Source organism: Mastomys coucha, unplaced genomic scaffold, assembly GCF_008632895.1.
Source record: "Mastomys coucha isolate ucsf_1 unplaced genomic scaffold, UCSF_Mcou_1 pScaffold18, whole genome shotgun sequence".
NCBI classification, from domain to species: domain Eukaryota; kingdom Metazoa; phylum Chordata; class Mammalia; order Rodentia; family Muridae; genus Mastomys; species Mastomys coucha.
The window spans coordinates 44,822,300-44,847,299 of NW_022196900.1; the positions used below are offsets into that span (position 1 = coordinate 44,822,300).

General features: G+C 38.8%; 1 protein-coding gene across 2 annotated transcripts in view; it reads left to right on the forward strand.

The window, feature by feature from the left end:
• Nucleotides 1-25,000, forward strand: part of Cntln (centlein) — a 241,922-nt gene that overhangs the window by 89,848 nt on the left and 127,074 nt on the right. For both annotated transcript variants that reach the window (XM_031377791.1, XM_031377792.1), the window contains exons 6-8: nucleotides 4,702-4,835; nucleotides 7,360-7,522; nucleotides 12,947-13,141. In XM_031377791.1, the coding sequence (XP_031233651.1) occupies nucleotides 4,702-4,835; nucleotides 7,360-7,522; nucleotides 12,947-13,141 (492 nt within the window). The remainder of the gene's footprint in view (nucleotides 1-4,701; nucleotides 4,836-7,359; nucleotides 7,523-12,946; nucleotides 13,142-25,000) is intronic.

The following is a 25,000-nucleotide window of genomic DNA, read 5'->3' on the forward strand; positions in this document are numbered from 1 at the left end:
ACAGATTATAGAATCTGGATTATAGAATAATATAGTAAGATAATAATAAGAAAAAAACATAGGAATAGGACAATACAAAAAAAAATAGATGAAAAAGAGCCCAAGAAAAGGCATGAGAAAGAGTTATAGAATCAGAAACACACTTGCTCACACACTGAGGAGTCCCATAGAAACAAACAGCAAATGAGAGAATGGTAACATCTATCTATATCTATATATCCGCCTTCCTGCCTGCCTGTCTGTTTGCCTGCCTGTGTGTGTGTCTATCTGTCTATCCTACCAGTATGGACCAATAGGATAAAAAAAAAAAAAAAAAAAAAAAAAAAAAAAAAAGGAACCCAAGATAAGGCACTAGGATCAGAGAGCCACTTGTTCACCAACTTCAGAGTCTAAAAAATACTAAACTGAAAGCTACAATATATGTGCAGAGGACTTGAAGCTCCATGCAGGCCGTGTGCATATTGCCTCTGTGGGTTCATATGTGCATGGTCTTATGTGTCTAGTAGTTGTTGTTTCTTTGATGTCCTCCATTACCTCTGGCTTTGACACTCTTCACCTCGTCCACAGTGTTTCCTGAGTTCTGAGGGGAGGGATTTGATGGAGACATCCCACTTAGGGCTGAGCATTCCAAGGTCTCTCACTTTTTCCATATTTCTGGATATGAGTGTAGCTTGTTCTTTTCTGCTGTAGGAAGAATCTTCTGTGTCGATGGTTGAGCAAGGCACTGATCATATATATAGCCTAAAGTTATTAGAAGTTATTTTACCACTACATTCCTTTAATAGAGTAGCAATACTTGGCTTTACCATAGGTTTCCCGGCTATCTAGTCTTAGGTTCTTGGTCACCTAAACAGGGTCCGGTATGGTTTCCAGTTCATGGAGAAGGCCTTAAAGTCAAATCACATATTTGTTGCTTACTCTCAGAAGCCTTGTGCCACCATTGCCCTAGCACATCTTGCAGGCAGGATAGTATTGTAGACTGAAAGGTTCATGGCTGGGTTGGTGTATACACTTCTCTTTTGGTAGTCTGCAGACTACCTTCTGGTACAAAGAACACCAGCTTATCAGGGTGAAATCTGTAGGTAGGCACCAGCTGAAGTTCTCCATGTTCCATGAAGTAAGTGGGTGCTGTCTTCAGCAATAGAGCTTTAACTGCCAGTTTTTAGAGAGCAACCTATAACCTTTGGCAACAGCCTGAGTTGTTTGGGGGTTCCCATGAGGCCCTTTTGGCCAACAACTCAATTAGATGCAACCTGTCCCCCTGTTACTAGAAGCTTCATTTGATGACAAGTAGTGTCTAGCTAGACCTCTGTCTCCCCCATTATTTGACAGTTTCACTTAGAGTACCTTCATATATGTATTTTAGGAAGCTTCTACTGTATTAGGCTTCTATACTGATCCTCAAATGACCCTTAATTTTAGCTGTTTCTTCCAGTACTTCCTCCCTTGCATCCTTCCTCCCTCACCTCCCTGCTTGATTCTCCAGTTCCAGCCCCACCCTTACCTCTGTCCATCCACGAGTGTCTATTCTAGTTCCCTTTCATAGGGAGCTCTATATGTTCTATTTAGCCCCTCTTTCTATGCCTGACATCTGTGGTCGCATGGATTGTAGCTTTCTTATCCAAGAATCAACCTCTAGTATACACATATAAGTGAAACCACTTTTCTTGTTCTGGGCTACCTTAGGGCGATTCTTTTTCTAGTTTCATCCATTTAGCTCCAAATTCCACGATTTCAATTTTTTAATGGCTGAGTAACAATTCCATTGTATGAATGTACCACATTTTCCTTATACATTCATCACAGATGTTTAAGGGCATCTAGGTTGTTTTCAATTTCTATAATGAATACATCAGTAGTGAACGTGTTTGAGCAAGTGTCTCTGGTGGGATGAAGCATCTCTCTAGTCATCTCAGCAGTCTGTATACATTGTATTCTTGAGAGAGGAGTCTAGTGAACCTAGTGAGCTTCAGGAACTTTCTGTCACTATTTCATTGGTTACCTCCATAATTTATTGAGCTTCCCTTCAGGTTGGACTATTTTACCTTCCCTTACATCCTGTTGTTTCATCTCCTCTTATAGTGTCCCCTGTCTTATAGAGTTCCTTCCAAAATGGGCTGTTTTCTCCTGAGGGAAATTGTCATGTAATACTTACATATCTCACTACTCTATGATACATTATGGACAGATACTTGTCACTTCTCTCTTCAAATATATTCCACGTTAGATGCTGAAGTTCTTTAGAATGTTTGGCTGGATCCAGTAGCCTTTCAAGTGTCCTTTCTATTTCTGTTCCTAGCATCAGGTATAACTTTTTTCACATTAGTAGCACAGTTCTTCATTTCTTGGTTATTTTATCTATTTCAAAGTTGTTTCTCACTGAATCTGTTATTTTAGCTAGTGTGTTTGTCAAAGTATTCCCTTTTTTGATTCTTTCTTTCCTCCAGGGCTGGGAATATAACCCAAGTCTCCGAGCATGCTGGGTAAAAGGTCCAAATCAAGTTCAAGTTCAGCCTTATTCCTGATAGGTGCTCTTGAGGTACCCAGACCAATCCTGAAGTTGCAGTCTTCCTGCATGGGTTAAATTTAGTTTTCTGCACATGTCAGCTTTTTTTTTTTCATTTAAAAAAGTAACTTTATTGAGAATGTCATTATGTGCATATAATGTGTTTTAATCAAGTCTACCCTCTATCCTCTTCTCTTCAATTGCTTCCCCTCCCACCACTATTTTCCTGTTTTCATTTTGTGTATTCTGTCATTTGTTGGTCCGTGGAGTCCTTCTACTGCTGCCTGCGTGTGCTTGCATGTGGGACCACCCACCACAGCATGATAACCCTTAGGGACTGAATTTCTGAAGACATATGACTCACCGTCCTCCCACAGATCTTCATTTGCCAATAGCTTCTTAGTTCGAGGCAGGACTTTAGGAAGTCCTATACCCATGCTGAGATTTTGACTGGCCTGATCTTGTGCAGCCCTTATGCCTGTTGCAGCTTATGAACAGTGGCCCTTTAATATTCAACAAGTAACATTTCATTGCAGGCATCCACCACTTCTGACTCCTGTTGCTTCCTACTCTTCAATGATCCCCAAGCCTTTGGGAATGGGGTATAACATAGATGCCCACCTTAGAGTTTAACAGTCTATAGTTTTTTTATTCCCTGGGAGTTGACCAGTTGTGAGGATCTGTGTAAATCTCTGACTAATGCACATAGAAGCTTCTCTAATGAAGATGGAGAGAGCCACTAATTTCTTAATATAAAGATAAGATATTAAGGGTAGTTTAATGCTATTTTCAACAATAGTTTTGGTGGATCAAACCTAGGGCCTCAAACATACTAGGCAAGCATGTTCTGTATTACTGGGCAGCATCTCTGGCCCTTTATTTTCACTTGAACTTTAGATTTTCTAAGGATTTTTACATAGGAATGTTTTTCTGTTACCTATTTCACTCTAATGTTCATTTGTCTCTTTTACACAATTTTGAGGCTCCAAGGCCCCCAGTTTGAAAATGCTTCTTTGTTCAATTTATGAAACCCTCTCATACTTAGCATGGTCAAGTTGAATCTTGAGATGAGTAGCTGTGTACTTAAAAAATTTACAAGGTCTCTAGACTAGAGATCAAACTTCTTTACCTTTTGTGTGTGTGTGTGTGTGTGTGTGTGTGATTTTGCTTTATCTGTTACAGACCTTTCAGATTTACCATTTCTACATCCTGTATTTTGTATTAATTTCTTCTTTGTAGTTAAGTATCTAGCTACCTCCAAACAGAATAAGCAGGATACAGAGATGAATTCCTGTTCACTCAGGAATGTCAGGCCTTTGTCATAGACTTTCTCCCACAGGAAAAAGGAATCCCATTCTTTCCTCCTTTCTCCTTCCTGACATTGTATTTCTTTTTGTCTACTATTGTATAAATGCACCTGTTCTTTTTTTGTGGGTGAATAAATGTGGATTTCTAGTGCTTAACCTAAAGCTTGATGATCATTATGGAAATAATGAATACATTATGTTAATATAGGCATACCCCTTTTAAATATTTGTTTATTCATAATACTAATGAAAATTAATTTTTATATTTAAATACATACAATTTAAAAATAGTTTTAAAATGAAAGATACAGAAAATTATTAGGGGCAAAAGATGAGTTTTGAAGGTTGTTTGTTAAAAATTTAACAACATCAGGAGAACAGAGGATAGTATCAGTCTTAAATGTTAGAGGACTGCTTTGTTTTCTGTGCAGTGGCAGCTAACTTATGTTTGTATACTTAAAACCAGAAGCAAGTATGGCGGTAACTACTATTTATCCTTAATATTTAAGCAATTCTGCTCTTTTTTTTAATTTAACAAATAATTTTATGGTATGATTTATGTTATTTTTAATAATAACTTTTTGCAGCTTTTATGGTTTGTTTCAAGTTCTTGATTTTTATTCCATGCAGTTTTTCTAAATTTCTGACAAATAAGTTTTGTAAACGTTTTTCACCTAAAATTCTCCCAAATTGGCTTTTTTCTTTTTTTAAGTGTGAAACTATTTTAAAGGTTGATATTTAAATATGTTAAAATTTAATTATTGTGAAAAACATAAATATAGTTTTGGTAAGAACATTTATTTCCCCAGCATCTTATAAAATAAATATCATACACTTTTGTTTATACTTCATGCTTATTATGTTATAATACAAGTGCTCTAACTTTAGGTCCTTGAAGAAAATTTGACTGAAGCAAAGAAAGAAATAGAATCAGCACAGAGTAAATATAATGCTGTGTCACTGCAGCTGAGCAACAAACAGACGGAACTTCTCCAGAAAGATATGGATATTACATTGGTCAGGCAAGTGTATTCAATTTTGAATTTTATTAGAATATCATTATTCATTCAGCATGAGCACTTATATATATGTATATTGTTAATACTTCCAAATGATAACAATATGTCTTCTATAGTAACATATTTTGTGCAGTGAAAATCTGGAATAGTGTGCACTAGAGTGGCACTCGTTAGTTAGGGGACCGGGGCTCCCCAGCACTGAGAGATCAGGACCCCATTTAAACAAGAACAGTGTGTTTGCTCGTTGTTTCCTTTTCTTCTAACTATGCACAGTGCATTTTTCTTAATTAAAAATAACTGGAATTATTTACTTTTCTTATCTCTTTAAGAAAGAGATTAGGATGCCTGACAAAAGCAGCTGAGGGGAAGGATGGTTTTTTCATCCCGAGTTTCCCAGAGGGAAAGGTATGCTGCCATTTAAGAACAAGCAGTTGTAGTCCATGTGCTGCAGTAGGAGGTAACCTGCTCACATGTCTCCTGCTGACTGGGAAGCAGAGAGAATTCCATTCTGGATCTGATACTGGAGTACAGCCTGTCAACCCCATACCCGCATTGATCTGTGTTTGCATCCAGGCCCCATGTCTAGAGAGTCAGTAGCCTCAGCAGATAGCGCCAACAGCTAGGGAGCACACGAGCTTGTGAGCAACAGTTCACACGCAGACTTGCACACAGACCCACGTACTTTTTATAATTCCTGTTTATTTTTCTTTGTTTTCTTATAAAGACGGGTCAAATACATGCCTTCCCAGTGGCTCAGATGTATTTTCCTTATTTTTAATTTTTGATTTTCATTTAGTCAGAGAAAGAGAAACAGGAGGGGAAGGAGGGAGTGGTGGAGGGAAAGGGAGGGAGGGAGGGAGACACACACACACACACACACATGTACACACACACACACAGAGAGAGAGAGAGAGAGAGAGAGAGAGAGAGAGAGAGAGAGAGAGAGAGAGAGCATGCTTACTAACAGCATGGTTGTAAAGTAGTGTAAGAGGTAAGACAGAGCACACCCATCTTCACACTGACATTTAATTCTCAAGGGTCTCAGTAATGTGAGAATCTCCTTTCTCTATATTGTCTGTGTTTGTTGTGACTGATGATACATATATTTTGAATTTTAATGTAAATAATTTTATGTATATGAATTCTTGCTCTTATTAAGAGATAGATGATGTATCTGGAAGATAAATACTTTTTGTTTTTATCTTGTGACTGTTACAGTTTAACTTCCTGACACCCTTTCTACATGCAGCATTTATTGACATAGGCTCTCACTGTCCACAGTGGACATAAGATTACTATCTCCTTTCTTAAAATTTCTGATTTAGTAAGAGAAAATAGCACAGTCTAAATGGATTTCTACTGTTTTTCTGTCTTTATTATATTTCTTAGAGGCACCGTGAAGTTCCTTATTCTCTAATCCTCAAGGATTGAATATTATTATTATACATTCCCACTTTTCATTAGTCTATGACTACTGAAAGGCAGTAGAAGATAGATTTTACACATGTATTTGTGTGGATGCAATGTTTATAAATACAATTGAGAAGATTCTTGCATTAAATATCTAAAAACCAGAGCTTATTTTCTCTATATTAATTTTTATCCGTCTTGAATAACTATTTACATATTTCTTCATTTTAAATTTTTTCATATTTTTGAAGCTATACATAAGAAAAATGCCACTTTAAATGCACTCTACATAATATATAAAATAAAATGTAATTTTGTTGATATATGTCTCTTTATATGACAGATGTTTTAAACAACTAAATGGTCGAGCCTAAAATTATTCCTCTATAATTATTCTTTCGGTCAAAATAGAATATCCAAACAGTTTCTTGTTTTTATATGGTTCATGTTACACAAGATTTCCTACCACAGGGATCTGGAAGTCTGTATCCCAGAGGTGTCGCTCTCTTGGGCCCTGAGCATTGGAGCTCCTCGGTTAGATCATTTGTCTGCCCCCTTTACCAGTGTTCACCTGGTGTTTGCAGGGACTGGATGGCCTTGTGTTGTTTTCCTTCCTTCTGACTGTGGTACCTCGCTGTCTTACAGATCATCTCCAGAATTACATGCTGGTTTGAAAACTTTATTAGACCTTTTGATGTATTTTATTTTTTCACTATACTTCAAGTAAAATGAAAGCTTAACTTACCCTATATTTAAAAGTATCTGATGACTATAGTAAGGACCACTGCTTATGAGTTCACAGAACTGAAATTTTAACTATATTTCAATAAGAAGGTGGTTCTAGGACAATATATCCAGAATTTTTATTTCTATCAAGCTATAAAAGAAAATTGATAAGTATTTGCCTTTGAAAGCCACAGTAGTTCTGTCGATACTTTCTAGGTGTATGTGATAAATATTAAGTACTTTATGTATTATCTCATTTATTAATATGTTTGCCTGCAATAAAAAATAACAGATGAAAATAGGAAGCCAATCTATACTCCTAGATGAACACAATTATTTAACTGAGGTGATCTGTATTCACGCTTCTCTATTTATTGCTTGCTTTGCACAGGAAAGAGTTGCAGGAGCTGCAGAATCTGTACAAGCAGAACAGCGCACACACAGCACAGCAAGCAGACCTGATCCAGCAGCTCCAGGTCCTCAATATGGACACGCAGAAAGTACTGAAGAATCAGGAAGACGTTCACACGGCTGAGAGCATATCATACCAAAAAGTATGGTACTATTTTATTGTAAAAATGTGAAGCTACAAGTACGAACTTAGGAAAACAGATCTCATGCTTTGAGAAATTTTGTATCATTTCTTTTTTATGTGGTTTAACTTGTTAATATTTAAGTTTTTGTGAGCTTTCTATGGTAAGATTGAAAAACTTGAAAATACAGTATAAAAGCAACTTGTAAGTCAGAACTTGTATTTCTTCTGTGCAACATCTAGGTACAAAAGTACTTATTATAAGAAATAATTGGATCAAGTGTGATCCTGATGTGTGATCTAAGGCACATATAAAATCTGCATCATTTTATTGGCGATGTGCACAGACACTAAGGTGACACTGAGGTGGTCTTCACAGTCATTCATTTTCAAGGATTTCCTTCTTTATTTCTGAGTTTCTTGTTAGTAGTCACTGTACTCTAGTTGATTAAGGAGCCCACAGCAAAGCTCACGTGTTTCCTTAGTTACGCCAACAGACTCAGCACCGCTCATTCTTCTATTACCTTAAAGAAGCGCCTGTATTGAGCTCTTTATATAATTTGTTCAGTGTACTAAGTTGATATAAATAACATCGTGAGAGTAATGTTCCTCTTTATTAGCTGAGACTGTGAGAGGTTGGAGGAGGTCAAAGATGACTTTATGTTTCTAAACCCCACAGTTTTGGGGGCAGCCGGTGGTGGGTAGAACTTGTGGATGTTCTTTACCCAGTGCAATAGCTGATGCTCTGTGTAGGTGGGCTAGGCTGATGGGTGCAAGTATGTTGTCAGCTTCAGAGCTGTATTTGTTGAGAGGCTTCTGTATGCTCATAGGGAGTTGGTGCTAGCCCCAGGAGATTTTTCTGGGCCCAGCAGGTTCCTAGTTACTCTAGAGGCCCATGAGTTTGTATTTCTAGTGATAGCAGATGTCCAGGTTCAGCACTATTCTCCAATGCATTAGGGAGTATGTGTCAGCAAACAGAGACTGAGTTGTGCGTTGGACATGGAGGACCAAGGGAAGCAGGTATTCTTTCTACTGCTTTCAGTACTCTTGGACCCTCTTTCAGTAAACTCCCTCAGGGGAGAGAGGAAGCTGGGACAATCCAGTGCTCTGCTCTGCCAGACCACAGCTCACAGTTTCAAAACCTGTTGGGAAGCAACCCACACATGTCAGACATGTAGCTTCTGAGGTTGAGCAGTCTCTAGCCACAGACTCAGAGCTCTCAGCCTTCACAGTAATACACAGGCAATGGATATATTCCTTGTCACAGAGAATAGGGCCATCACAATGTGAGCTTATGCTTTTCTTAGTTACAAACTTTTATTGTTAACTTTTTTCATACAATATATTTTGATCATATTTTCTCTTCACCCCCAAAGTTCCCCAGATCCATTCCACCTCCCTACCCAATCATGTATTCTATTTTCTTCTTCTCCCTCAAAAAAAAAAGAAAAGAACCAAGAAAATGAAACAAAACAAAAACAAAACTATAAACAAAAAAGCAATTTTTAAAAAAGGCATGGAATTCATTTTGTGTTCGTCACCTACTCCTAACCTTGAGGCCTACCATGAAGGGTGCTTGTCACTTCAGTGGAGACATCTGATTTTCACTTCCCAGCAGGTATCAGTTATAAGGAGTTTGCTTCTTAGTTAGGAGTAGGACTTTGTTTCACTTCCCTTACCCATGCAGGGATTTTTCTCTGACTTGAATTTGTGCAAGTATTGTACATGCATCACCTTCTCTGTGTATTCATATGCACATTGGCACTGTTGTGTCTGTAGGATGCTGTTTCCTTAGAGCCATCCACTCCCTCTGGCTCTTACAATCTTTCTCCTCTTCCTTAAACATTAAGGGAGGGATGTGAAACAGACATAAAGAGAAGGACCGAGTGCTCTAAGAGCTCTTATTGTATGCATATTGTGTAGTTGTGTGCCTCGGTGTTAATTATTATCTACTGCAAGAAGCTTCTCTGATCAGGGTTGAGCATTACACTGATCTGTGAGTGCAACAATTTGTCATTAGTGGTTGTTTAATTATTATGCTCATTTAGTAGAAGAACAGTTTTTTTCCTCCAGCACTTGACCTATCTAGTCTCAGGTTCTTGGCCTCATTAACAGTGTCAGGTGTTGGTTATATCTCATGGGGTGGGCTTTAAATCTAATACATACACACATACATACATACATACATACATACATACATACATACATACATACATAGAGTGCTTGGTTACTGCTGTGCCCTTTGTGCCGCTGTTGCTCCAGTGTATCCTGTAGGTAGGTTGCTGTTCTGGGTCCCAGAATTTGTAGCTGGGAGAGATTGATGCTTTTTCCTTGGATAGTGTTCTGTGTACCTTGCCACACTATGGACACTAGTCAATAGGGGTAAAGCTTCTAGCTAGGCACCAGCTTGACTTTTCCAAGTGTGATGACGTAGATACTTGTTCCCTTCAGCAATAGGGCCTTACTGCCAGATTGTGGAGGGTAAATGACAGCATGGGCAAGGGTATGTGATAATTAGTGGTGTGTGTGTTGGGGGGATGTAGTTATGGAACCCCTTTGGCCAGTTATTCAGCAGTATGGAACTCATATGGGCCTGAAGATTTTATTTGGTACACATAATGCATAGTTAGGGCATTCTCTCCTCATTATATGGTAAATACATTCAAATTCCTTTTCTATATTTTAGAAAGCTAAAGTAGGTTTCATATGGATTTTCAAGAGACCGTCATTATTTGTTATCTCTCCCCATTTCTTTCTTCACCCTCTTATTCTACTCTCCATTTATTCCTCCTATTATAGTTTCCTCTTTATCTATTTGTAACACTATATTCTGTTTCCATTTCTTTGGAAAAATCACTTCTACTACCTCCCCCAGTCCCTTCTGAGCTACCTAACCTCTGTGAATATTGAAAACAGAGAACATATGTCTAAGGCTAAAAGTTATCATCCACATATAACAGTAATCATACAGTGACTTCCACTCTGAGTCTGTGTTAACTCTCTCAGGATGACTGTTAGTAGCTCCATGATTTACCTGAAATTTTTATATTTTTCTTAAGAGCTGAATAATATTCCATCATATAAATATATCACATTATCTTTTTTATTTTTGGTTTTTTTTTTTTTTTTTGAGACAGGGTTTCTCTGTGTAGCCTTGGCTGCCCTGGAACTCACTCTGTCGACCAGGCTGGCCTCAAACTCAGAAATCTGCCTGCCTCTGCCTCCCAAGTTCTGGGATTAAAGGTGTGCACCACCACTGGCCAGCTAATATATCACATTTTCAATATTCGTTTGTCAGCATCTGCCTGTGGGTCTCTGTACCTGCACCTGTCTGCTGCTGGAGGAAACTTCTCTGATGACAACTGGAAAAAGGCACTGATCTATGAGTATCGCAGAATAACATTAGGAATCACATCATTGATCTTTTAGACCTATTGTGTTTAGTTGTACCCTAAGTCTCTGGGATATCCAGTCTCTGGTCTCTGGCACCTGCCTCCTCATGCTCCCTGAAAGTTTAGCTGTCTCCCCACATTCTCCACCTCCACCTCACCATCCCTTCTGCTCTCACCACATGCTCCCAGTCCATCCTCAAACTCTATTCTATTTCACCTTCCTAGGGAGATCCATGTGTCCCACCACCCTCAGCCTTTCTCTTTACCTAACCTCTCTGAGTCCCTGGATTGTCAACTTGATAATCATTTACTTAATGCTAATATTCACTTATTAGTGAGTGTACGCCATATTTGTCTTTCTGGGTCTGGGCTACCTTCAGAATGATTTTTTTCTCATTGTATCCATTTTCCTGCAAGTTTCATGGTGCCATTTTTCAATAACTGAGTGATACTCCATTGTGTAAATGTGCCACGTTTTCTTTATCCATTCTTTAGTTGAATTATTCAACCTAGGCTATTTCCAGTTTCTTCTTTATGTTACTGAGTAGTTTTCCTGCTAGGAAATGAACAAGTCCAGCCACAATCAAACAAGAGCAGTTAAGCAGCAGATTTGTATATGGAATAATATCCAAGGAAAGGATTTTCCCAGTTCCTAGAAGCATGCTGGTCTAGATCTTTTCTTCCAGGTTTTTTTGTTTGCTTGTTTATTCTCATTGCTTTGAAGCAGTATTCACCACAGTACAGTTTGCTCCACTGTATAGAGTTATCCACCCAGTCAGACTAGCTATAACTGGTGAAACTTCTGAACAGGAGTGCAACTGAGCAATCTTAATGAGAACAGCAGAAGAGTGTCTTTGCTCTTCTGTTTGATGAAGCAAGAATGTGAGGCCAGAAGAGACAGAAGAGCTTAATCAGAGGGCATTTTCCTGCGTGACTAGACCCAGAGCCTTGTGTGTATGAAGGAAGAGCTCAAGAGGTGACACCTTAGAGCAAGGCGCATTCTCCTCATTCCTCCTCACCGCAACCATCTCCCTGCAGCCTGGCTCTAGTCTCTTGGTGCTCTTACCGAGTCATGAGAGCACCTGTAGCATAGGTGATTATTGGGCCTGTATTGACCCTTTGATGTCCCTGCGAGCTGTCAATATTCTTTCTTTCTTCTTAGAGTGTCTGATAGCATTAGCTGTGAAAAGGCCATTGACATACATCTCTCAATAAAGGCAGTGGCAAAGGAAAGCATAAATTGTTAATTTGTAAATTGAAATTCTTTAACATTTATTTTGCAAAAATTGTTTAACTTTTGCTATAAAGTGAAACGAATTAGTTAAGTATCTATAGTAATAGATATCATTTACAGACCCCCCAAATGTTTTGATTAATTATGTTTTAGAAGATTTCAGATGTCATATTTTCACAAAAAGTTATGTTTTTAAAAACTTTAAGAAAAGTGAATGCAAATGCCTTTCTTAAAATTTTAAGCTTTAGAAATTTAATTATATCACATATCCAAAAATATATAGTAATGTATGTAATGTATATAGATGAATTAAAACTTACATTCTTGTGAATTTTTGTCTGTCTTAAGAAATGGACTCTAATTTATACTAAATGAAAAAAAAATCAGTTAATCTTAAAGAATTCCCAGTGTAATATGCAGTATGCTTCTGTGTCCTTTTCTAACAAATTACAGAAATTTTCACATTACTGTGATCTTTGGAGTTATTTAGAAACATTGGGCCATTGTAGTAGAATTGCCATTGCTTATTCACAACCATTTTTATTTATATGAAGTCCTTCAAGTGAGTATATGTAGCTTAGACTCTTTTCTTTTTCACATAACACTCTTCTTATGAGTTATCCTGGACAATAACACATTTTACCTTTTGAGTGTCAGGTATATATTTGTGTTGATATCTAGCTATATCACTTATACATTATGTCTGGTTGTTGACTATTAATATAACTTAAGGCAGGCATATGTCCATATAAATTCATATACATGTAAATATGCACATACTTGCCTTATTGATTATATAACTTTTGCTTTTTTTCAACAGCTTTATAATGAATTACATATTTGTTTTGAAACTACAAAATCAAATGAAGCTATGCTCCGGCAAAATGTTGTTAGTCTTCAGGACCAGCTGCTTCAAAAAGAACAAGAAAATGTAAAATTAAAAGAGAAACTTCAGGAATCACAAGGAACACCTTCTTTATCACCACCTGAGAGTGATTCAAACCAATCAGGAAGGGTGAGAGATTTCCTAAAACATTACCCGTTAATATTTTATATTTTATTTGTGAACACGAATGTTGTAGATGGTATATATTAAAAATGAAATGCATGTAGAACTACAGAAGATATTAAGTAGAGATGTGTATGTGTGTGTATTTGTGTGTGATGCACCTATGTATTTATGTTTATATGTGTGAAGACCTGAGGTTGATGTTAGCTGCCCTCTGCCATTCTCCACCTTGCTTTTAGAGGCAGAGTCAGTGAATGCCGTGTCTATCAGGAGGGCCTGGACCAGGCCCTGTGGTCTGCCTGTCTCTGCTGTCCCAGTAGTGTGGTTACAGGTACATGCCATTGTGCCTGTTTTTCTTTGGGTTTTAGGGATCAGAGGTCCTATTTCAATGCCTCTGTGGCCAGCATTTTATCATTTTTTTGGGGGTTAGTGTTCATTGCCCACTTGACAGGCTTCCAGACACATCTGTGAAGGGTTGTTTAGCCTCTGGGCATCCCCATGAGGATTATATTTAGTAGGTTAATTGAGGTGGGGACATTAAAGGGGTGGCATTATTCCTTGGGCTTTTTTTATTATTGTTGTTTTTGTTTTTACAGTCCAGACTTTATCCCCCTCCCAGTTCACCCTCTGACTGTTCCACATCCTGTACCAACTCCTCCTTCAAGAGGAAATTCCCAACCCCTACCCCCACCCAACCAGACCTCGACACTCCTTGGGGCCTCAAATCTCTTGAGGGTTAGGTGTATCTTCTCTCACTGAGGCCAGATGAGGCAGTCCTCTGCTCTATGTTTGTTGGGGAGCCTCATATCAGCTGGTGTATGCTACCTGGTTGGTGGCTCAGTGTCTGAGAGATCTCAGGGGTCCAGGATAATTGAGACTTCTGGTCTTCCTATAGGGTTGCCCTCCTCCTCAGCTTCTTCCAGCTTTTCCTTAATTCAACCACAGGTGTCACCAATTTCTGTCCATTGCTTGGGTTTAAATCTGCATCTGACTCTTTCAACTGCTTGTTGGGCCGTTCAGAGAGCAGTCATGCTAGGTCCCTTTTTGTGAGCACTCCATAGCCTCAGTAATAGTGTCAGGCCTTGGAGCCTCCCCTTCAACTGGGTCCCACTTTGGGCCTGTCACTGGACCTCCTTTTCCTCAGGCTCCTCTCCATTTTTGTCCCTGCAGTTCTTCTAGACAGGAACAATTCTGGGTCACAGTTTTTGACTGCAATGGCAACCCCATCCCTCCACTTTATGCCAAGTTCCTGCTCCTCACTGTAGGGTATTTCATCTAAGGTCCCTCCCTTTGAGTCCTGAGAGTCTCTCGACTCCCAGGTGTCTGGTACATTCTAGATGGTCCCCCCACCTCCTACCTCCCAGGGTTGCTTGTATTCTTTCTGCTGGCCCCCAGGGCTTCAGTCCTGTTCTTCCCAGCCAATACCTGATCATGTTCCCCTCTTCCCCTCCCTATCCCTTTCCCATCCAGGTTTCTCTCTCCCTCCCTCACTCTTGTGATTGCTTTCTTCTCCTTTCCAAGTGGGATTGAGACATCCTCACTTGGACCTTTGGCTTGTTAACCTTCTTCTGTGTAAGTTCTGTGTATTGTATTCTGGGTATTTTGTGCTTTTTTGGCTAATATCCACTTATTAGTGAATACATACCATGTATGTCCTTTTGGGTCTGAGTTACCTCACTCAGGATGATATTTTCTAGTTCCATCCGTTTGCCTGCAAAATTCAGGATGTTCTCATTCTTAATAGCTGAGTAGTATTCCATTGTGTAAATGAACCACATTTTCAGTATCCATTCTCCCATTGTGGGACATCTGGGTTGTTTCCAGATTCTGGCTATCACAAATAAGGCTGCTATCAACATAGTGGAACATGTAACCCTATGGTGTGGTGGGGCATCTTTTGGGTATATGCCTAAGAGTGGTATAGCTGAGTCTTTAGATAGAACTATTTCCAGTTTTCTGAGGAACCTCCAAATTGATTTCCAGAGTGGTTGTACCAGGTTGCAATCCCACCAGCCATGGATTAGTATTCCTCTTTCTCCACATCCTTGCCAGTATGTGCTGTCACGTGAGGTTTTGATCTTAGCCATTGTGATTGGTGTAAGGTAGAATCTCAGGGTCATTTTGATTTGCATTTCCCTGATCACTAAGGACTTTGAACATTTCTTTAAGTGCTTCTCAGCCATTCAAGGTTCCTCTATTGTGAATTCTCTGTTCTTTACTGCACAAAAAGGATGATGTAAGCTGACACAAATATTCAACATTTTGTGCTTCCAGATTGCAGTGTGGCCAACTTTGTCAGGCTTCTGATGCCTTGACTTCTGTTGGACCTGAGCTGAAATAACCCTGTTTGATTTGAGTTGCTTTTGTCAGGGTATTTTACTACAGAGAGAGGAGAAGAAACAAAGCCACCGAGTCATCACTCATCTCCCACAGATAACTCTCAGTAACTATAGGATTGGCAACCACTAACTTTAATACTTTTAAATAAATTGTACCTGGCCTGAACATATACAGGTTATTATCTGTATACAATAATTCCCTAAACAAAACAATGTAATAATTCTTTATGCAGTACTTATTACATCTGGTATAATATGTAGAAATGACTTAAAACATGATAGGAAAACAAGCAATGGTTATATGCAAATATTTTGATTTTTTTAAATTAGGAACTTGAGCCTTTGTAGACTTAAAGGGGATTTGGGATGAATGGCCTATAGATCTCCAAGAGCAAATTAGTGCTTATTGTGGTGAATTATGTGGTTATTGAAGAGCAAATTAATAGGTCGTAGCTAGTTGGGACTCTAACTTTAATAATAAAGTAGGAAAGGTGTCTATGAGTATGTTTCATAAGTGTTTGTCATAATGCGTGTTATGTTATATTTGATTCCTATTAGTGGTAGCCTTTACCTGATACTGCACTGACTTGGGAATTTGAACAGGTCATTTGATTTTCTACAGATTGTGTTGTATGAATGCCATGAACAGCACAGCAACACAGGGACCTAGGATGGCACATGAAATGGTAGACAGAGACACAAGACTGTGGGTTCACTTCTGGAGTGAACATTTGTTTAAACTTTCCATTGCTGTTTATTATTGTTTTGGTAAGTACTAAAGATAGCTCTTCAAGCAGAACTTGAGCATACAGCCTCTTGGAGCCTTTTATCTGAGTTCCTCCTTTGGCATGTCTCTGACCTCAAAGCCTTCTCTTGCCTGACTGTCCTCCCAGACATAATCTCCTGCCTACAGTTTTCCCACAATTTCTTAGCCATATCTTGGTCAGAGTTCATGCCTGAGAAGGGACCTGCAGACTAACTAGACTTTGCCAGACACAAACAAACTTTGTGTATCTTAAAGCCAAGTTCCTTCTAAATAAATACTGATATTAATAGTATTTATGCCATAGCCTTTATGGTATGTCTTTTAAATAATCTTCAAGAAGACATCACACTTAGTATTTCTTTTTAGTTTACTTAATAGTATAATTTAATGTAGGCTACCTGTCACCAGTCATGTTTCCAGAGAGAAGTGGTTTGGCCTTCCTTCCCTAGCAGCCATCAGCTGACAGTGTCTAAGCTAGGAGTGGGACTGGGGAGCTCGGCATCCATTCATGCTGGAATTTTGGCTAGGTTGATCTTGTGCAAGTCTTGTGCAGGTAACTACAGCTGCTCTGAGTTCATGTGCAATAGTGTTGTCATGTCCAGAAGGCATCATTTCATACCTCTCCATGACATCCCTGACTCAGATGGCCTCTCTGCCCACTGTGCTTCCATATTCCTTAAGCCTTGGGAGGGAGAATGGTGATATGGATAACTCTACAGCTGAGCACTCACGATCACTCAGTCCTGTACTCTGACCAGCTGCAAGTCTTCATATTAATCACTACCTACTGTAAGATATAACAAAACCAAAACCAAACTCCTTTTATACCCTGTGAGAACAGCACAAATCTATTGGTATACAAGTAAGTATTTGCAAACCATTGTAGCAATATGAGCAGTTAGACAAACATTAGCTTCCTTTTGGGACCTTTGACCTCCTTCCTTTTGTGGGCTTGTGACAGATTTACTGTTCCCGACATGAAATACTTCCTATGAAAAACACCTCAAATCTACCCCATTCATGACTCCATGCTGATGTTACAGTCTTGCTTGGTAGACTGGGATTGTAGCATGCAGGCCCAAAGCTTGGTAAGACTGGTGAAGGCTTTCCCTCAGCACTCCCCCCACCCCGCCCCAGCAGCCTGTGTAGCAGTGTCCAGCACTCTTATTGCTACCCAGCTAGTAGAGTTTCCTGGTCAGTTTGAGATTGGTTTTCCATGTCCTGCAACCAAAGAGTAGGGTATCTTCAGTGATAGGGTCTTACCATCTAGTTTTGATTGGAAGCCATGAATAACGGATTTTTTTGTTTGTTTTTTGTTTTTGTTTTTGTTTTTTGAGACAGGGTTTCTCTGTATAGCCCTGGCTGTCCTGGAACTCACTCTGTAGACCAGGCTGCTGGCCTCGAACGGATTTTTTTTTTCTTTTTGTTGTCTCCTAAATCTTAGGGTAGTATCCTGCATCCAGATATTGCATTGAGTCTTTCATTTAATAATCTATGCTTTATGAGGACAGCATTGTCAACCCATGAAGAGCAACTATTCAATCTCAGTTTTCTTAATGATATTTTAAAATTAGCTTTCAAACCAGTGGTTTTCTGTGAGACTTTAAAATATATCCTTAGTGTTGCTTACTCCAACCCTACTCCGCCTTCCCATCCCCCTGCTTAAACCTTTAACCCTCAGCATTCACTCCCTCCCCATCCTCATTGGCACTTGTGTTCTACTATCTCTCTAATTAAATTTTTAGGGGGTTGCAAAATCAAGGTTCCCATAAAACATTGTCATATATCCTTTATTTTGGTTAACAGTCCCCAGCCCCCACATTTCTGCATTCCCAGCCCCTCAATCATTGGACCTTTCTACCCCCAGGATTTCCCTCTTTCCTTTCATTTTAATTATATTGCACAATCTCCCCTCACTAATTGCATTGGCCCCCAGTGGCCAGTTCCTAGTTTTCTCCTTCCACATGAACTCCAAGTTCAACACACGAAACAACAGATTTAAAGCTGAATTCAGCATCAGTGAGAAAAAATGTGATATTTAATTTTATAAGTCTGGGTGATTTCACTCAGCATGTTTTGTTTTGTTTTTCTAATTCTATCTATTTACCTGCAAATACCGTAATTTCACTTTCATAGCTGAGTGATTGTCTTAATCAGGGTTTCTATTCCTGCACAAACATCATGACCAAGAAGCAAGTTGGGGAGGAAAGGGTTTATTGAGCTTACACTTTCACATGGCTGTTGATCACCAGAGGAAGTCAGGACTGGAACTCAGGCAGGTCAGGAAGCAGGAGCTGATGCAGAGGCCATGGAGGGATGTTTCTTACTGGCTTGCTTCCCCTGGCTTGCTCAGCCTGCTCTCTTATAGAACCCAAGACCTCCAGCCCAGGGATGGCACCACCCACAAGGGGCCCTACCCTCTTGATCACTAATTGAGAAAATGCCCCACAGCTGGACCTCATGGAGGCACTTCCCCAACTGAAGCTCCCTTCTGTGATAACTCCAGCCTGTGTCAAGTTGACATACAAAACCAGCCAGTACAGTGATATTCCATCATATATATTTAACATAGTATTCACTCATCAGTTGATGGACATTAGGTCAGTTCCATTTCCTAGTTATTATGGACAGACTCTCAGTGAAAACTAAGATGCAAGTGTCTCTTGAGTAGGATGTAAAGTCCTTTGGACATATAACTAGGAGTGCTATAGTTGGTCAGATGATATTTCTCTTTCTAGTTGTTTGAGAAACTGCCAGACTAAGATTGAAAGTGGCTATCCCAGGACTCCCAGCTCCAAAATATAAGAATTCCCTATATACACATTTATACTACCATTTGTTCTCATTTGTTTTACCAGTTACTTATGTGAGATAGTCTAAAAATAGCTTTCATTTTAACCTGCATTTCCCTAATAATCACAAAAGATGTTGAATACATTTTTAAATGTTTAGTAATCCTTTACTTTTTATTTTATTTTTCTTTTTTCTTTTACTTTACTTATTTTACTTTCTTATTTCATTTTACTTTTCTTTCTCTTCTTTTCTTTTCCTTATTCTTTTTGTATATTGTAGATACTAATCTCCTGTTGGCTTTATAGCTGCTAAAGAGTTTCTCCTATTCTACAAACTGCCTCTTCATTTGATTTTCATTTGATTTTCAGTTTGCTTTGGCACACTGAAGCATTACTATGGGTTCCTGAGATCCCATTGGTCACCTGTCTGTCCTATTTCCTTGTGCTCCAGTGTCATGTGTGGTGATGTCTCACTCAGTCTTCCTTATGATCAAATTTACTTTGCCTATCCTTAGTTCTTTGAGGCTACATACAAGCTTTGAGATTGTTTTTCTATGTCTGCGTAGAATAGCCCTGGATTTTGATTTGGATTGCATCTTTTATAGACAGCAGTTTTTACAGTTGTTACATCTTTCCACTCAGAGCATGGGCAGTCTTCCCATCTTTTCAGGTCTGTCTAAAGTTCCTTTTCCAGTATTTTAGCTTTTCAGTGCAGAGATCTTTCATTTCTTCCGTGTGTGTGTGTGTGTGTGTGTGTGTGTGTGTGTGTGTGTGTGTGTGGCTATTGTGAATGGGATTGTTTCCTTGACTTTTTGACTTTTTTCTAGTATATTTATCGTTGGTATATAGGAAAGCCACTATTTTTTCTGTGTTAATTTGTAACCTGCCATTTGTTCAAAAATGTTTGTCAGCTATAATTTTTTTTCTGGTAGAGTCTTTAGGGTCTCCTTTGTATAAAACAATATCATCTGCTAACAAGAATACTTTGAATTATTTTAGTATTTATATCGATTTTATTTTTTCTTTTGTATTACGGTTATAACTAAGACTTTAAACACTGTATTGACTAAGAGTAGAGAAAATAGATTCTCTTTCTTGTGATTAGTTGTAATTCCTTGAATGCTCCTTAAAAGGAGCTAAAGCATGATGCCTACTATAGAATTGTTATATGAACTTTATTATTTTGCACTATGTTCTTTCCATTCATAACCTCTCTTTGAATTGTATTATGATAGAATGCTGAATTTTTGTCAGATATTTTCTGTACTTCTTGAGTTGATTAATTGGTTTCTTTCATTTCTGCAATGGATAATATTTATTGGTTTATGTGTGTTGAACTATCACTATATTTCTGGAATGAAGCAAAATTAATGATGATGGGTGATTTCTTAAACTTAATCTTTAATTTGGGTTGCCAGCATTTGTTGTGAATTTTTGCATGTGTGTTTAGTATAATAAACACATTCTGTACATTTCTTTTTATCTTGTATCTATATGTGTGTGCTAGTGTCAGATAATACTGCTGCTATAAAAGGAGTTTTGAAGTGTCCCTTTCCTATTTTATGGACTTATCTGAGTGTGTTGGAGTTAATTCTTTAAGTAAGGATACAATTATTCGTTAAATCCATCTGGTCCTGGGTTTTTTCTAGTTGGTAGCCTTTTAATGACTGCTTTTGTCTTGTCTCTGGATATATATCTGATTACATTATTTCAACTTGATATAATTTGTATGTGTATGAAACTAGAAATAAATCCATTGCTTTCGGATTTTCCAATATATTAAAATAGGGGTTTCATAGTCTGTTCATATGATTTTCTGAATTGCATTGATACCTGTTTCAGTATCTCACTTTAAACTTGAAATTGTAGTAATGTGAATCTTTTCTCTTTTGGGTAATACAACTGTGGGTTTTTAAAGCTTGATTAAGTTTCCAAAGAAACAACTCTTTGTCCCATTGTTTCTTTATATTGTATTTTCATTTATATTTAGTTTATTTCTGCCCTGATTTTGATAGATTCAAATTATTTACTGCTTTGGAGTTTGGCTTCTTCTTGTTTTTCCAAGACTATAAGATGTATCATTAAGTTCTTAATTTGAAGTTTCTCAAATTTTCTAAATGCAGGCATTTGGCATTTGTGCTGGTTAGGGTTTTGTTGTTTATTTATTTGTCAACGTGATATAGGCTAGGGTCCTCTGGGAAGAGAAGTCTGTAGGGCACACTCTTGATTAATGATAGATGTAAGAAGGCCCAGCCCACTTGGTACCCGGGCAGGTAGTCCTCAGTTGTATAAGAAAGCAGACTGAGCATGTGCGGAGAGAAGGCTGGTGCTCTCTAAGCTCTCCTTGGGTTTCTGCTTCCAAGTTCCTGCCTTGAGTTCCTGTCTGTTCTTCACGATGGACTATAAGCTGTAAAATGAAATGAGTCCTTTCTTTCCCAAGTTACTTTGGTTGTGATATAAATCCTTTCCCCTGCAAGTTGCTTTTAGTCATGGCAGTTATCACAGCGGGGTAGATAGAAATAACTACCCATACTGTGAACTTTACTCTGAGCACTGCGGTCCCTGTGTTCCACAGATGCCAGCACTGTGTTCCCTGGGTTCCATAGATACCAGTGCTATGTCCCTGTGTTCCACAGATGCCAGCACTGTGTCTCCCTGTGTTCCACAGATGCCAGCACTGTGTCTCCCTGTGTTCCACAGAAACCAGCACTGCATTCCCTGTGTTCCAGAGATGCCAGTGCTGTGTCCCTATGTTCTACAGATGCCAGCGCTGTGTCCCTGTGTTCCATAGACGCCCTTATGTTGTGCTTTTGTTTTCATTCAAGCCTAGGGATTTTGCTTTATTTACTTCTTGTGTTTTTCAGGGATCCATTCAGCATTTAGTCGTGTCTTGTTTAGTCTGCATGAGTTTGTGCTCCTATTGTATATTTATTCAGTTGTGGTCCGATAGAATACTGGGCTCTTGTTGAGGCTTACTGTCTTGAGATTAGGTGTTGAAGTCACATGTTACATCTGTGTTGGAGTTAATTCTATATTTGGTAGTATTTGTTATATGGAATTGGATCCACTATGTTTGATGTGTATCTATTTAGAATTGTAATATCATCTTGGTGGGTTATTTATTTATTTATCCATCTCTTTTGATAAGTTGTGATGAATTTTTTTGTCAGATGTACTGCGTGTTATATTTGCTTGGAATGCCTTTCCCCATCCTTTACTGTCAAGTGTCTGCCGCTGATGTTGAGGAGTGTTTATCACAGGCAGAAAAACGTTTTCCCATTCAATCTATTTGTCTGTGTCTTTGTATTAGGGGATTGAGTGCTATGGACCAGGAAGCCTTGGTGATCCCTCAACCCACGGGAGAAATCAGGGTCCCGGTAATCAGGCAGGCAAGGAGTCAGTGATTGAAAAAATGGCAAGACATAACACAAGGAAGTGCAGGATCTGAATGTATATGTATTTCTCAAAATTGGGCATATTCTCACAGTTAGGCATCAGACCTTTATGGTCATTACAAAAGAAAAAGAAAAGTCAGGCGGCAATGGGTCTAAAGCAGCAGCCACCTCTTTTGGATCAGGGCTGCACCTCTGGGCCCAGAGCGCTCAGGTTGTGCAGGGCCCAGCTTAGCCCAGGGGGGCTACAGACCAGACCTCGGTGAGGGTAGAGGCTTGAATGCGAATGCCTCGCAGTGCACAGCTGTCTCTCACACACACTCACTCTCCCTGGGCTCAATCAAGGTCCAGCCCATCCTTAGTAAATGCCCAACTATGCTAATCTTCTGGGCTAGCAGAGATATGCCCCAGGGGTCCCATTCTTGCTAATTCCTGGGCGTGGCTCAGCTACTAAAAATGAGGATTCTAGTTGACCTTGCCCTGGGATTATCAACTTCTATTCAGTAAACTTCAATTCCTGACCTCCCTCACTATCTTCTTAAGGCAATTAGTCTGATTGTGTAACATTCCCTACAAAATTCTAAGCCAGGGTTTGGTTAATATGTTGGAACATTGATGAAGGTCAGAGAGCAACGTCTAATTTTGTTTAGCTATTAGTAAATCATATCTTGGTGGGCACCTAGCACGGGAGACCTTTCATTTACTAACTCAAGGACAAATCTGGGCCACCTCTGAGTTAGGGAATACCAAAAGGTTGCAGGAGACTATCTTCTTTTGAAGCTGTATGCCTCAGATCTGTGGCCAAGCCTTCAAGCCTGACAGGCAGATTTCACTGAAGTAGGCGTGGCAATGAGGACATGTTTTCCTACTTACTATGTATGTGTGCGTTTTAATTTCAGTCATTTTGCTGATTTTTGTGGTGTCTTCTTAGACCTATAATTTCCTGGGGAGTTTATCTGTCTCTTCAATCTGAAGCACTCCTTTCAGTGTCTTCTGCATAGCTGTTTTCTTGTCATAGGAAGTTGTTGTTTTTCCTTCAACTTTAATAGAATTGTGGATTCTAACAGTTATGGCCAGTAATTGTGGTCTTTTAGAACTTGGAATATATCTTTCCAAAACTTTGTAATAAAACACTTATGTTTAATATTAGCATTTTTATGATGGACCTGCCATTTTAAGTGACTTGACCTCTCTTGAGCAGTTGATATCCTTTCTAATTATGTGTTTTAATTATTGCATGCTGTATGGAGTGTATATTTGGGTCTGATTGTTTGACTTCTGTATAATTCTTCTACTTGCCTGTCTTTATCTAGGTTTGGAATTTTTCCTTCTGACTTTATTGAAATATTTTGTGTGTGTTTATATGGTATCTTCTCCTGCAGGTATTCTTCTACTCCTGATCTTTCTCTTAAAATTCCACCACTACTTTCAATAACAGTTCCTACCCAAGATTCAACATGCCTCAGGTTCCTTCTGACTTCCTTGCTGCTGGTTGTAGCTCTCCATAGCCTCCTGTAAGTCTACTCTGTCAGATGCTTGCTTTAATGACCCTATTGTTATGGAACTCCCCTGCCTCTATGTCTTACCCAGGGTCAGCTCTGACCTCCTCTGTGGGTCCACAGCTTCTACTCTCTTGTTAAATTGTACTTAAACTTCTACCTTTCATGCAGTTTCTCTTTGGGCAAATATCCTATTAATTTGTAGTTTGCTGCTGTGCATGGTCTTTTCCATGCCTGCTAGGAAATGAGCTCTGCATAATTGTCTCTCTCTCAGGTGCTCTCACAGACATTCTTTGTCCAAATCACTAATACCTCATGGATCTTTATATTCATTTCTAGCAAAATATCAAGAATGTTTTCTTCTTCTTTGGAAACCTTTTCTTAAAATTAGGCTTTTTGTGTGTGAATTAGCAGATGCTAAACGTTACTGTTTTCCTTGTTTGCCTGCCCCTCTGGACAGGACAAGAAAAACTGGTTGTTTGTCTTCTATTCCCACTGCCTTTTGGTTTTCCAAGTTCAGTGAGTGGCTTTAAAATGAACATGTGAAAAAAAAAATACACATTCTCTTTATACACCCAGCTGGTCAATCCAGTAATTATCAAGTATTCTGAATCACTGTTCTCAGAACTCAGAGTGGGATGGAAATGTCAAATTTGGAAGGGAAATTCTACCTGTAATTAGGAATCATCTCTAGATTGAAAAGTTCTGTTGTCCTTTAAAAAAAAAAAACTGTACTGGATTTATATTATACAATCGTCAAGCAAAGTAAAAGAGAAAACAGTATCAGTCATCCTCAGCTCTTTTGGTCTGTTTGTTTTTGCCACCCAGAGGTCTGGACTTACTAGTGACTATTAGGCACCAACTAAAACGTTTAAATTCATCATTTGACAGGGAACCAGCCCGACTACAGGACATTACTCTAGGGCTAAGAATGCTGCTAAGCATTGCTATAGGAAACTGGGACATACTTGTGCCATAGTCAAATATTGTTTTACTTTTGTTTGCCTTTGTTATTCTAATTTTATCATTACTTCTATTATTTTTTTCTCATTTTCATGGCACCAATAATATTTCCCT